The 14772-nt window shown below is 38.9% G+C and overlaps 2 protein-coding genes across 2 annotated transcripts in view; both read right to left on the reverse strand.

Annotated features, from left to right (window-relative positions):
- LOC131968859 (protein phosphatase 1 regulatory subunit 1A-like) overlaps positions 1-2421 on the reverse strand; it is a 38444-nt gene extending 36023 nt beyond the window's left edge. The window contains exon 1 of the mRNA XM_059329904.1: positions 2093-2421. Coding sequence (XP_059185887.1) covers positions 2093-2173 — 81 coding nt within the window. The 5' untranslated portion in view covers positions 2174-2421. The remainder of the gene's footprint in view (positions 1-2092) is intronic.
- Positions 2422-9793: 7372 nt separating this feature from the next.
- npffl (neuropeptide FF-amide peptide precursor like) lies at positions 9794-13597 on the reverse strand. Its single transcript, XM_059329855.1, has 3 exons — positions 13283-13597; positions 11591-11706; positions 9794-10160 (listed from the first exon to the last, which is right to left on the reverse strand). Exons 1-3 carry the CDS (start codon positions 13427-13429, stop codon positions 10040-10042), a joined length of 384 nt encoding a protein of 127 aa, XP_059185838.1. The 5' UTR covers positions 13430-13597; the 3' UTR covers positions 9794-10039.
- Between the last annotated feature and the right edge of the window lie 1175 nt (positions 13598-14772).

Genomic DNA, 14772 nt, shown 5'->3' on the forward strand with positions numbered 1-14772 from the left:
AGTGGACTGGAATATTTCAAAATGGGATTCAGTGATCTGCAACTTAAAAGATGTGGTCAAGGGGTATAAAGTTGGGGGGGCAATTGGTCTATGCCAATTCTGGCACCTTTGATTGTACCACAACCATTTTCAAACTCCACTTTCATTTTGATCTCAACTACATCCCTACAAAACACTTCTTGTTATACATCAGGTGTGTCCAGGAGCACATTTTGCCTTTATGACACAGAATACAGGCTGTCGCAGCTGGAAATACCATTACATTAAAGGATATTTTTGTACTTCAAGATTGCAGGACAAAGAATGTAAAACATTATGTGTACATTAGAGCTTTTCTATGAAAATGAAAGATATTTAGCTTCCAGGTAACACCAGCAGAGGGGGGCCATTAGAATTGAATCCTGACTATGATTATGATGATTAAAGTACATTCTGCATATAGAAAGTCTGTACAGTCAGTTCCTCATGGAGTTATAATACTTCATCATGCCAGTAGCTAAAAACTCAACCATACATAAAACTTCATATTACGTATATAACCCACAGTATATATTAACTCACAAACCCATTCTATATTCCCAACACAATACATTCAAATGTCCTCACAAGGGCAAACTCACATACAAAGACATGCACAAAGAAGTCTTCAGAGCATCTACTTTCTTACAAAGTGGAGAAAAGAGTGACCAACAGATAGATAGACAGATAGACAGATAGATAGATAGATAGATAGATAGATAGATAGATAGATAGATAGATAGATAGATAGATAGATAGATAGATAGATAGATAGATAGATAGATAGATAGATAGGGAGAGAGAGAGAGAGAGAGAGAGAGAGTAGTTAGATTTAGATTGTTATAAATTATATGTTGATTGTAATTCAATGATTGTAAATATTGCTTTCTTTTATTGTTATTAGTTTTTCTTTTCCTTTAAAATGAATAACAGAATTATAATAATCTATTGTAAATATTGCTTTCCTTATCTTGTTATCTTTTTTTCTGATGCTTGCTTTGGCAATATATACATTGTTATGTCATGCCAATAAAGCCAATTGAATTGAATTGAATTGAATTGAGAGAGAGAGAGAGAGAGAGAGAGAGAGAGAGAGAGAGAGAGAGAGAGAGAGAGACACACACACACATACGAACGAGGGTGCAGTCATACTCATAAATCTTTGCCGGTTTTACTTGAGGCTCATTCATTATTAATGACCTGTCCTGTTCATGTTATATTAATACAAACGAGAAAATGGGACAAACCTTTTCATTACATCCTCTAAAGACACATGAACTGCACCCATTAGGTTTTTCAATGACTGACACCAGTTCTTTGCTCTTGTGTCTCTACATGCTAAGTGTTTAGAAGATGCTTAATAAGTGATTATATTTTACATCTGTCAAACTTCCTTCAGTGATAATTTTGCTTTAAATCGAGCCACGTCATAGCCTGGGTAGCCACGTCATGCAGTTACAGGCTGATGATATATTTGAGATTGATGTGAAGAACTGCCACAATAGGTAGTTGGATAGATAGATAGTTTATCCTGTGACACTGGGTAACTTTTGCCAGTATCAAACTGCTGCACAGCGCATGCAGCCATGCAATCATTCAAACCAAAACAACACCAAACCCCTGGAGACACATCCATACACTGCAACACCCCTTTTTAACACTGCTGAGATACTGTGTCTCTAAGAACCTGCTACGCTGTGAGTGTAGGTGGAAAAATCGATTGTAAATTCATCATGATCACTTTGGCAGATGCGTCCAAAAGACACAGCTTGCTAATTAGGTGCAGGGAAGTAATAAGAAACTGAGAATGTGGTTGAAGCAGCAATTTTGTCATCATACAGTACTCAAGCATTTTAGACACAGCATACTGCGCTTTTTATTCCAGTTGAGTTGCTCATCTCTGTCTGCACCCACTTGCCTAAATGACAGGAATCAGCCTATGCTCTGATTTCCTCTTAATCTTTTTCACAGTCATCTTGCTAAATCGTGTCACTCATGAATTAAAGATAAACATTTTAAAAGCCTGGAAGTCCCACAAACCACCTCCCCCTTGCTTCCTCTTCCTCCTCCTCACCTGTTCAGCTGCCTCTGGGTCCAGGTGGGTGTCCAGTAGGGGAACAGTGAACTGTATCTTCCTGGGGCTCCCGGTGTCCATGGTGGCTCTGTCTGTCAAAGATGAGGACAGTAAGAATCCGTATGCAGAAAAAGGAGGGTAAAGACCTTAATGAGGGTGGCTGAAAAATAAAATAAGTGGGCTCCAGCTTCAGAAAAAAACTGATTTTATTATAGTTTCTGTCTGACTTTCTTCTGCTCTTTACTTTTATTTTTTAACACACTTTTCCCTGATGAACTAGCTTTTTTTTCCTGGCACCCTGTCCGTTTCTATCCTCGGCACCTGCTGGTGTCTCTACCCCGGCTTCACTCTCCTTCCTCTCCGTCTCCCCCAGCTCTCAGCGCTGAAGCAAGGGCATTCTGGGCTAGGAACACCTCTCCTTCACTCTCATTCGCTGTGCCTGGCTCCCTTTCACGCAAGTCCCACCCTCTGTTCACATTTCTTTCTGCCTGTATTGGATGTCTGAGATCAGGGCTGTTCTGCAGCAGCCTCTGCACAGCCTGGAGAGAGAGGATGACAAAGACATACTCTCTCTCTCTCTCCATCTATTGGATGGGTAGGAAAAAGATGCATGAACCTCTGCTTTGAGAGAAAGTATTTTTAAAATCACCTTCCTACACGTGCTTAAATATAACCTACATCGTATTTCAAATACAAAGAGGCTCACTCAGAATGAGTCACCACGCTCACACTTTGGTTACATGTACATACACCTCTGACAATATTTTAAACTCTAATGCAATCTGTGAGTCACGGACAAATATGTTTGCATGCTTTTTTTATGAATAACAGCTATTTTATCCAGATGATTACGGGGTGTTGGTAAATAATAAGGCAACATCATGACTGAATGAACTGAAGATGAAGCTGTGAAATGATTATCTAAGCTTTGTTCAAATCTGACAAAGCTTGTCCTGGCTGCCGCCTGGCCAGCACAATCTTTATTGATCGCCTCTTATCCCGAGTGTCCCGACATCACACGTCTACTGGGCCCTGATACCCGACACCAGCCAAGAGGATCCTGTCCAGATTTACAGTTCATTTTTTGGAGGTTGATGAAAATACACTAAGTAGTTACTGTACATATTGAGAAATATTATTACTTTGCAAGTAAAAATATCCGACAGGTTTTAGCTTGAATTTCAAAGTTCAATCACATTTAAAATAATACTTAAGTTTAGTATAATCTAATTAAAAAGATTAAAGCTCATCATGTAAACTGATGAACAGATGTTTGGTTTCTGTCAGACACTGACTGGTAGCTTTTGAGATGATTTAGAGACATTTAGGTCACTATATACTTTAATTGTATAATCAAGATACATTGTAAAAGACATTTGCCTCTGCTAGTTCCCAGCTGCGACAGGAAATATGAGAAAAGAGCAAGGAAAGGAGAGGGGGAGGGCTTCTTCCAACAACAAAGGTCCCTAGCTGGAATCAAACCAGGGGACATTGTGGCCATATGGCACGAGCCCCAGACCACATGGCTACAGGGGTGCCTTTAAATTTGTGTCTTTTCGAGTCGAGTGGCAGCTTTTATTTTGCCTATAACTCCTCATATATAGTAGCTGGATGAGATGAGAAAGACCGAAAGTAAGCTTTATAAAGAGGATATCTGACCTAAAGAGATCCCTCTCGCTATATCCATGTGTAAATAAATCAAAACAACATCAGAATCATTTTTTCTTTTCTTAACTTAGCCATTATGTTGCTCGGCTAGAACTGTACACAGCACAAACCCTCCACACATACACAAAAGACAGTTTTTCTTGTAGCTCAGAGTGAAAGAGTGAGCGTGATAATGAAAAGTTGACAATTTAATGAGAGCTGTTCTTGAATTATGTCTTTGTCATCAAAGCAGAGATGTGTGTGAATAAAACGACCACATGCTCTGTGCGTGTGTGTAGGTGTGTGTGTGTGTGTGTGTGTTTAAGGGAGCGAGAGAAAGCTGACAACTGGCTGCATATTCTGCCATGCAGCCTCTTTCCTGAAGGGAGAACACTGGTAATAGTGTACAGCCTGTGTTATCTCCTAATACCAGCGTAATGTTTTTGTCTCTGGTTGAACAAGCTTTAAAGAAAACAGCCCACAGCCAAGCATATAGCCTCCAACAGATTGGTAATGGCCCTGCTTATTAAATACTGAATGCAGTTTTATTGTTTCTTACTTTACAGTCCCTTCAAACTGTTTTAATTTCCATCAGATATCATGTTGCAAGAGTTTGCTGTCTCATTATGAACCCAAGCCTCTTCTATATTGTTTCTGAGGTTTGCAATGCTATAGTGTTAAAAACTGCAAGTCATAGAAAGAAGACAATAAAAAGCCACTAAAAGAACCTAAATGCCACTGGGAATATAAACCCAAACCACCCACATAGATGTGTAACTGCCTTAATTCATCCAGACAATCTCGATAAAAACCGAAGTCAGCATTGTTATTTTAAGATACATATGTAACTTAACTGTTCTGAATCATGTTTTATATGACCAACCTTTAAAGTCAATAGAAGATCACGTAAACGAAATTTGGGATCAGATTTATTTTTTGCTCAACTGATTGCAGTGCAGTCAGTTTTGCCGCTGATTATTAGCCTGGGTATACCCAGACTGCCATGCACGCTCAATTTCATTTCGAACTGTCAAGGGGTCTGGCAACCAGAGAGGTTTCTTAGCCCTGTTTTAGCGATCCAATCACAGAACGGGGAGGGACGGCAAGACGATGACGCGTACTACCCGGCAGACGGAAGCTTGTAGTTTTCTTACTGATCCAACATGGCTGCAGCAGACACGAAACTCTCTTTAGCTGTAGATGGTGTTTTAAATAGTTTAGAGCGAAAGTTGAGAGGCGAAAGGTCTCTCAGTGGCTCTGCTGTCCCCCGGCTCATAGCGAGATCATCGGCGTTACAGTAGCGGGGCTAATATTGGTAGCGTTACGCTACCGTTACGGCGTTAGCGGTAGCTATTATCCCCGCTACCGTAACGCCGGTGATCTGGCTACGAGCCGGGGGACAGCGGAGCCGCCGAGAGGCCCGCAGCAGCTTGTTTATTGCCCATAAAATCAGTGGATGTGTGGCTGAATGACATGAGGGGGAATAAAGCGTGAAAATAAATAATCTTGCAGAAAGCGAGAACTGGAGAAGCAAAGCAGCAAGCAACACTCTCTCACAGACACACACACAACAAACATCCATCTCTGTTGCTCTACTACGTCATCTGGTATAACTGATCTGATTGGCTAAGAGCTACCTACAGGCGCTTTTGATAGACATTCTAAGCGCCCAATAAACGGCTCTGGAGGATCATAAACCACGCCTCCTCTACGGAGAAATGAACGGCTGGTTCCCAGACTAGATCTCATTTGAGATTAGTCTGGTGTTAGCCAGGCTAGCTGATTATAATAAGCTTTTTAAAATACTTTATGTATCTTCTGGCCACCAGTTGCAACACTAAGCTGTACTCTACTGAGTGACTGAAAAAAATCTACACCACATTTGATTTTTTATTATTCCCAAAGAGTCTGCTAATAGACTTTCTCTACATATAAATATATGAATGAAAACAAAGGCTGCCTGGAATAGCAGTAAAAAGCGTTTAGCTGCAAAGTTAATTGCTTTTAGTCATGCAAGAGAGAACACCTCTGCAGCTTGCCCTTGACACTGACATTGTTTTTTATAAAACAAGATCCTTCACTCACCCTGTAGCCATTAAAGCTTGTTGTGTGTGACAAATTGTGCTGTGTCATGGCCATGGCCGATAATGGCAGAGATCTCCCTCTCCACTGTTCAAGATGGCTGCACTCCAAGATGATGACCATGAGGGAAAACGGGAGGGAGGGAGGGGTCGAGCAAAGGTCATGGAGCCATAGAGCAGACAGTGAAGGACACGGTATCTGAAAGTGCAGTTCATATTATTTTTGTTTGCCACTACATACATAGGTGGTAACCATAACAATCTGTATATCTACCTCTCCCTCTATGCCTGTCTTATCTCTGTCTGTCTGTTATAATTGCTGCACTCACAGGCTTTTTGTCTGAGCCCCCTGCAGACTCATGAAATTCAGATGAGTAGAATATTTCTTTAACTCAGCTGTGCAGATCAGAGTCTACAGCTGTGTGCCTTATTTTTTGTCTGAACACGTTTCTTGTTACCTCATATTTACTTCTCATATCTCATTGTCATTGCCCTTGTTGCTGCACAAGCCTAGATTGATTGCACACTCAGACATCCTGCTGGGGGATCCCTTTTTGTCTATTTTCCCTGACAGTTTCTTTCCCTCTCCTAAAAATGATTACAAAGAGTTTCCCTTGTCTTCACTGACCCTGGTGTGGTAGGCAAGGTTAGGTGTACGTTTATGTCATAATGAGTAAAAAAAATCTAGTCTAGAGACGGCTCATTTTTGGCATGGAGGGCTGGCTTTAGCTTGATTCCAAACTTCATCCACACCCATCCCGTCAACCTTTTGAAACATGTTTTTCATGTTTTTATCAATATGCCTTGCTCCACACAGCCTTTAATGTAAAAAGCTACATTAAAGGCTGTTAGTGATTAGCAATCTACATAATAGCTTTTTTTTACCATCTTTACACCAGTGTCACCTTATTTTACTTGTTTTCTAGAGTGTAGCCTAAAGATGAGGTGTTGTTCACTACATGCAGATGCTGAAGATTTTGTGGTTGGTGCCACAAATCTATCAACCTCTGTAGACACAGCCCTGTAATATATATGTCAGTATTGAACATCACATCCCAACAGGCCACTATGAAGTTATTTTATCTTAATCTTTGTAGCATTTTGTGAATGAGCAGCCTACCTCCCGGAGGTTTTACCTCGCTAACTCAAACATCGCCCATGGCTGCTGACAGTCCTGGGAGCTTGATGTACATAGCAACAGTAACTAAGGGGGCTTTTCCGAACTTCAATTAGCTCGCTATGCTAAACGTTTATGAGGTAAAAGCTAACCTTACATATCCACTAGTAAAGCCGAGTCTTACTTTTGCATTAACGCAACTAAACAGACAATAAACACGGTCAATGCTTACACTTTTATTTGTTGGATCTCTAAATTACCGCTCCCCTCACCACAAATTCTCCACAGTCCACTCTGAAACAAGCAGAGAGCAGTTTGTTTTAACTTACGGGGCAGTTGCAGCTCAGCTCAGCTGTCAATCAAAACGCATTAGCCAATAGGAATGCACCTAGAGAAACCCGCCCACACGTGAAATTTGCGCCAGAACCGCAAGCAAAAAGGCTGCAAACACAAAGACAGAATTGCAAAAGCAAAATCAGAATCGCAAATTCAAAACCAGCAGCAAACAAAGAAACAAAGACTTAAAGACAGATTTCTTTTGCAATTGCACAAATAATTTGATCGGAAATTTTGAGTTTTTGTTCAAATTTTGTATATTTTGATCAATTTTTTGTGTTGTTTGAACTTTTTTGGGACAACCTCAGAGTTGTGGTTATGTTCCTGCATACTCAAGAATAATTTTTATACATTTTTATATAAATTATGTTCCTGCATACTCAAGAAAAATTTTAATACTGTAATAAAAACACAAAGCAGACGGCTGCTTACACATTTCTGACCAAACAACTTAGCTAGCATTAGCATCACCTGACGCTTTCTCCGTTTTCACCCACTTGTCCAAATATGGTAAGTTCCGGTTTAAAAAAATGGTGACGGCCCAAATTCCAATCTTGAGGCTTCAAAACCATAGTCCAAATATAAGTGATAAGTGACAATTTTGAGGTGCTTGTACTTTACTTTTTACATTTAGAGGCAAACATTGTATTTTTTTTCTCCACTACATTTAGCTGCCAGCTTTAGTTACTTCATTTAACATGAAAAAAATAAGAACAATTTAAAATAGTGACACATGTTTTGTGACAAATTAAACCAAATAAAAATAATAATACAATAATATATTCAGATTATACATAACAATCTGAGAGGGGGCATTCTGCATAATGAGTACTTTTACTTTTGATACTTTAAGTCTATTTTGATGCTGGTACTTTTGTACTTTAACTTAAGTAAGTTTTGAATGCAGGACTTTTACTTGTAATGGAGTAATTCTGCAGTGTGGTAGTCGTACTTTTACTTAAGTAAGTGATCTGAATAGACTTTTTCCACCACTGGTGATGTCACAGTGGTCGCGTCTACTTCTTTAATTCATCCTATGTTTATTTTAAAAATTGAAAATTACTGGATAGTGAATTGCTGAAACATGCATTCAAAAACTATAGTGTTTACAATTAAAAGTTTAAGAGAGAGAAGTAGAGAAAAACATCCTCTACCTGTGATGTAAAGGTTTCAACAATGTGCCTTGATTAATACACATGTAGAAAAACAAATGTTGGCTAGCAGTGATTGAAGTGGGGGGGAATAATCAGAAGGTCATCTCTGCCAATAGCTTCCAATCAGCACTAGTTATTCTTCATTTTGTCTTCTGGCCTCATAAAGAGAAATGTGAGGTCGGCCTAATAAAAGACTCTTCCTAAGAGGGATTGACGCGCTTTCCTTCCCAGTAATTGGCTGCGGAAACCGTGAAAGCGTAGAGTAATTGCATGTTGCTGTGTTTTAATTAGTGCTGAAGCTTATTGCATGCTGCTTCCCCAGGTGGCCTATAAATTCACCACACACAAAACCACAACAGCCGCTGCTACTCTGTAGAGCAGGACTGTGCATCACTGTACATTAAACACATGATCTCTGGATAAAACATTCTCCATCCGAGTCCCTGTAACTAAGTAACTTAATGTCCAGTGATGTTGTCTTTGATATATGCATTGCACTTCTTATCTTTTTTGTGTGTTTTTCACTTAATTTGCATTCCTCTGACAACACAGTGAGTAGTTGGAAAAATTATTATGTACTTTAATGTGGTCTAGCAGATGTTATGTACTTTAATGTGTTCTAGCAGATTTGTGTTTAAATGATATTACAGTTCCTTGTGACAGTTTCATGTTTTCCACAGTGCATACCCAACAAAAAATGGCACTGTGCCACAAACACCCTGCTTATCATTTGTGAGAAAATGTATTAACAGTCACAAATGAACAGCTGTTGTAGAGCCACAATAGTTGTCCAGCAACCAAATCCAAATAAATTGGAAAACCAGCAGATTACGCACTGGATGTAGACTTGCAATTACTTCTGACAATACTGCACTGCATCACAGCAAATCTTATGATATCAAAGATGTTATTAGATGATTAGTCAATTATCTAGAAACATTTCTAAATAGTAACTAGTTACAGCTTCTAAAATGTGAGCATTTGCTGCTTTTCTTAGTATTATTACACTTGAAGTTATTATTATTTTTGGTGTTTTAGACAACTCAAGGCATCTTAAGATATCTCCTCAGGCTATGAGTAGATGTGTAAAAGAGAAATAACCCACTGAATAATTGATTGAAAATAATCAAAAGCCCCAATCTGTATTTTTGATATGAATATGTATCATAGACTGTATGATATATATATATATATTACATAATCTTTGTGGGCAAAATTAATAATTTTGAACATGCACAAACACATCAGTTTGTCTTTTCCAAGTTCAAAGCTCTTTAATTTGACCAGAGAACAGAAGAATAACAACAACAAATATATCAACTTACAAAAAACTCATTTGGTCCGAAGTTACATTCCAGTCAGGACAAATGAGATCTGCTCAGAAAACCTTAACAGGCACCCGTTAACATGCTTTGTTGGAAAAGAAAAACAATAAAATGAAGCTCATGTCACGTTTGGCTAAATGTATGGTGTCAAGCAAAGCCCTAAAGGGCTGGGACGAAGGTTGAAAAAATAATATAATTCAGATTTATTCATTCAATTTTTGTCTCCCCACAGTTGTCCACTGCTTGGCTTTATGCCAGGACATTGATGTGTGGATCTGCTTGCCATATTATTTCTTGCCGAATCTCTGGGGCACGGCCATGCTCCAGATCTGACCGGGGGCGGCCTCCCAGTCACGGGAATGTATCTGTTCCTCCGAGACCACCTGCCCTCTGGAGCCACGGCCAAACCTGCGAGGGAGGAGAACCAGAGGTAGAAGTTGATGTCATTCAAGGTAATATATGGTTTAAATTAAAGACTTTTATTGTAGATTATATTGTTGAACTTAGCAGGAACAACCACTCAGTTTAGATGAGCAATATACATCAACATATATATTTTTATTTTTATTTTATTTTATTTTATTTGCACAGTTAGAATTACATAAAATGACAAAAATAACATATAATGTAAAGTGCAGGGAGAGGCAGAAAACCCAGATGGGCTTATTTAAAGCCTCCACCTAAAATGTCATAGTTATTAGAAAGTAATAAACTGATAATAGAAAAAACAAATGTATAACATCAACAAGTTATAATGACAATAACAAAAACAATTAAAAACAAAAATGAACATGTTAAAAAAGTGTATTTGTGTGTGAATTAGAATTTTAAAACAGCAGTTAAATGAGCTATGTCACAAGCTGCAAATGTCAGACTGTAATTACCGGAACAGAGCAGGTTACACAGGATGAAGGTTAAAGGTCAAAGGTTTTAGAATGAGGTTTGAAACCTCAAGGCTGTCACCATAAGTTCAGTTCAGGTGGATGGCTCCTGGACCATTGCAACCAACAATCTCAAGTATCATATTCAAAAATGGAACATATGGTACTTTGTGCCATTTTAAAATTCAGATATGGAAAATATGTGCAAATGTGTTTCATTATATCTGTATGTGGAGCTGCATGATGATTAGTCGTTTGACAGAAAAAGAAATCTGATATCCGTTTAAGTCAGGGTCCAAGCCAAAATGGCTTTAAATTCTTTAAAAATGTGAATATTTGCAGCCTTTTCTTGTCCTTTATTATAGTTACTCAAATATATTTGGTTTTTGGACTGTAGATTTGATTAAGACAAAACATTTTATCACTTTGAAGTAATTGTGATGGGTTTTTTCACAGATTGTTTATGTTTTACAGGCAAAATGAGTAATCAAGACAATAATCAGCAGATCATTTGATAGTGAAAATAAGCATTAGTTGCAGCTCTCTTGCAGTATGGATCATTTAAAGATGTTGTATGCGACATTTAGAGCAAAATTATGGTTTGGAGTGAGAGCAGGATTGCCTCGAACAGCTCTGATTCTCATTCCCAACTCATCACAAACAGACACTTTAATGCACTGGATACTCACATGCCATTGTTCCATAATATCTAAACATTGCAAAAAGTTGTTTGTTCTGAATGTTGTGTGACCCCAACATGTCATTGGGTCATGCAGCAAGTGTTTTTACCTGACTGAACCACAATAGAATAAACTATATTTGGTTTTAAAATAGTGCTAACATGGAACTGCTTTACAGTAGGTTGAAATTGCACAGTTTTACAGATCACTGATGTTTTGTGTGACTGTTTTGATGTGCACTGTGTGTGATAAATACATGCTGTGTAATGGCACTGACCTCTGTGGCTGATGGAGGACAGAGTTCCTGGTTTCTCTCTGAGACCCGAGCAGCAGAGCTCTCAGCACTGCAGTCAGCAGACGATCATCAATGCTGTTATCTGTGTTTTCACTCTCCTGGAGCGCAGCAGCACACACACACACACACACACAAACGAATGCAAAGCCTGGCATCAAAAAGCTTGTATTTTGCTTTTGAAAACCCCACAAAAATATCTCGGGAGAACATCAAGAAGCCTAACTGCATTCAATCTTTGGTTTTTGCAACACAAACCCCGGGGTTTCTAACTCCAGCCAGTCAGTCCTGCTGTGGCAAGGGACCTTGAGATGTAGATATCAGTGTACAAATGCAGAGAAATCTACCTCGTGCCCACTGAAATATCCATCCACCCTTATCTTTATGCAAAATAAAACCCAGATCTGCCTGTCTCTGCACACCACAGTGGGAAATAATTTTCCTCGTGATCTGAATCCTTCTACTCTATCGTGCTCTGCCTGTCTGTTGACCCCAGAATATATTACAGTGTATTTCACGCTGTTGCATGAAGAGGAACACCAGCTGAAATCTAAATGAGTCGTGTGATTTAGCTTGTCTCACTTGATAAACGGGCTCAAATCCCATTTACATACTTCATCAAATGGAGTGACAGACTTGTCTGAAAATGTTGGCATGACTCCTTGCTGTACACTGAATTTTTTCATTCAGTCTAATTTGGCACAGCAGACAGTCCATATTTAAATCCTGCTTAGACACACACAGTACATTCTGACACATAAACATGTGCCTGAGATATGAATTAGATTTTTATATTCATATGCCAAAATTATTTTGGCAAATTGGATTGGATGAGACATGAAATGTATGGGGGAGAATACACAGACATGGTGTTATTCTATCAGTATTTTCTTGCTACAGCAGGTTAAATGAAATACTTTATTGATCGGTTTGACTTTTTTTCCCTTTTATATTCAGTATGGGCGAGACATGACATAGGAAAAACAAGTAACTACAAAATTCTATTGACAGTGCATTACAAATCAAAATCTAGTCACTAAAGCAGTTACATATGTTTTAAATGTGCATAAATTTACATTCACATAGCGACCAAAATTTAAAAAAATTAAATGGTGTGAGTAATATAGAAGGAGAATGTGTAGGTGAACACAAGATAAGCAGATGGTTTTTCCCTTCTCATAACTTTAAAATAAAATTGAATCATAGTTTATTATACATAATTCTCCAATCAAGATTTAAACCTGCTATAATCCTAATTACTTTCATAAAATCATAAAACTTTAATCACTTCGCCCACCCTCGCATCCCCCCACACGCAGTGAACTGACTCCTTACTTCTTTTTAGCTGCTTAAAAAAAAGGTTTAATTAGCTCTATTTGGATTTTATGTGGATATTATTTTCATTCACTCTCTTTTTGTAATAATTTCCCCCTCTTTAATATCAATACAGGATATGCAAGAAAACCCCCAATTTGAACGTGTTATTTAAATGTGGGAGTTAATAATCACTTATTGTAAGTCACTTTGGACAAAAGTGTCAGCTAAATGACATGTAATGTAATGTAATGTAATGTAATATGGTAAGTAGACGACTATGACCAGAATTGTTCGATCACATGTAGAGTAAAACATTAAATGAAATACTAGAAATGAAGTGTGCATGCTTAGTTGTCTCACCAGTCCAAGCAGGTGGTCGGTCATGTCCTCCTCGGAGCCTGGCAGGATCTCATTCTTGCCCAGGCTGCCTTGGATGTGAAGAGCCTGACTGACGCCAGCCATCGCCACAACCAGAGCCAGAAGAGTCACCACCGCAGCTGTGTCCATGGTCTCAGTCTGAAGAGGGGGTCGGATGAATTCTGATGACAAAGGCAGAGAGGAAGGATTTCCGTTGTCCGGTTACACCTGTTGACTTGAAAAGCTTCGGCTCCTGGGGAACAGAGGGAAGACTTGGTCCTGGTCACAGTTAAGTGTCCCCTTTGTGCAGTGTCCTTGCTAACTTCAGTGGTGGAAGCATCCTCGCTGGGTCTTATATACACCTCACGGTCACCGGCTGGAAACCCCCCAGGAGAGCTGGAGAAAGATGCAACCGTACAAAGGGGAACAAGGGACAGGATGGAGGAAGAACCAGCCCCCTAATATGAGACTTAACCAGGTCCATTTAGCAAGATCAGGGCATTAGTGATGACTGAGCGCCAGAGTGCGTTATTATGTGGCCCTTAGGGTCGTGCAACACAACTCTCCCAGTTATTAAACAGATAAATCCCTGCAAATGGACTCTGATCCACCGGTCCCTGTTGCCCAGTAGTCCTCACCGCACGTACAGACAAACAATATGTGAGAACACTCATCACCACCCACTTATTCATGCGCCAATATTAAACAGACAACTTTAGTGATCTGAGGCAACAAAGTAATGAACCTAAAGAGGCAGAAAAAAACAAAAGCAGACACAAAAGAAACACAGAAGAAGGGCGACACACTTTCTGCTTATTAGTTGTTGTTTTTTTATATTTAGCTTCAGAGCTAATGTTTCTAATGTAGCAGATAAATCCAAATATTATCTCACACTTCAGGGTTTCAATAATGTTACTGATTCATTCATCAGTGCAGGATCAGCCTTAGAGTTTTCATCTAAACAGTGTCTCAGATTAATGTCCTTTAACTTTATTTTCATTTCAGGGATCATATTGTAAGTGTAGGCTAAATTGCTTGAGGTGTTGTTCAATATGACGCATGTAAGCTTAATTTTAAGCTAAGTGGTTCTTTCTCTCTCCTTTTAAAGTTTATTATCAGGAGCATATTAAACTGAAAATGCTTCACACATGCTCTCTCCAAATGGTTATTGGCAAAAATGTAAAGCACACTATGGTTCAATAGTAACGTTATGGGTCATCAAAACCTTTGCTTACACAGTAGAAGAGATGGTTTTATGAGGGTTTGGTTTTTTTCTTCTTTTAATGTGCTGATGGAGGGATTTCGGAAGAAGCTTTTCCCAAAGGAAACAGTGTCTTAGAATAAAAAGCCTCCATTTGTTAAATGTCAGCTCCCTTAATTTCGTTAATTTCAAATGGAGACTGCTTTAAGCTTGATTTGTGAGAGTGACACCGGCTTTATTAGTACCATATGTGTTCAGTTTGTCTCTGTCTGTGACTCTGTGTGTGTGTGTG

Source organism: Centropristis striata, chromosome 3 (genome assembly GCF_030273125.1).
Source record: "Centropristis striata isolate RG_2023a ecotype Rhode Island chromosome 3, C.striata_1.0, whole genome shotgun sequence".
Classification (NCBI taxonomy): domain Eukaryota; kingdom Metazoa; phylum Chordata; class Actinopteri; order Perciformes; family Serranidae; genus Centropristis; species Centropristis striata.

What these genes read in the sequence shown, in the direction of transcription:
- npffl (XM_059329855.1), bottom strand. Translation starts at nt 13,429, where the DNA reads ATGGACACAGCTGCGGTGGTGACTCTTCTGGCTCTGGTTGTGGCGATG. An exon ending in CCGACCACCTGCTTGGACTG is followed by an intron (nt 11,707 to 13,282) that starts GTGAGACAACTA and finishes GCTGCGCTCCAG; the next exon opens with GAGAGTGAAAACACAGATAA. An exon ending in GTCCTCCATCAGCCACAGAG is followed by an intron (nt 10,161 to 11,590) that starts GTCAGTGCCATT and finishes CCTCCCTCGCAG; the next exon opens with GTTTGGCCGTGGCTCCAGAG.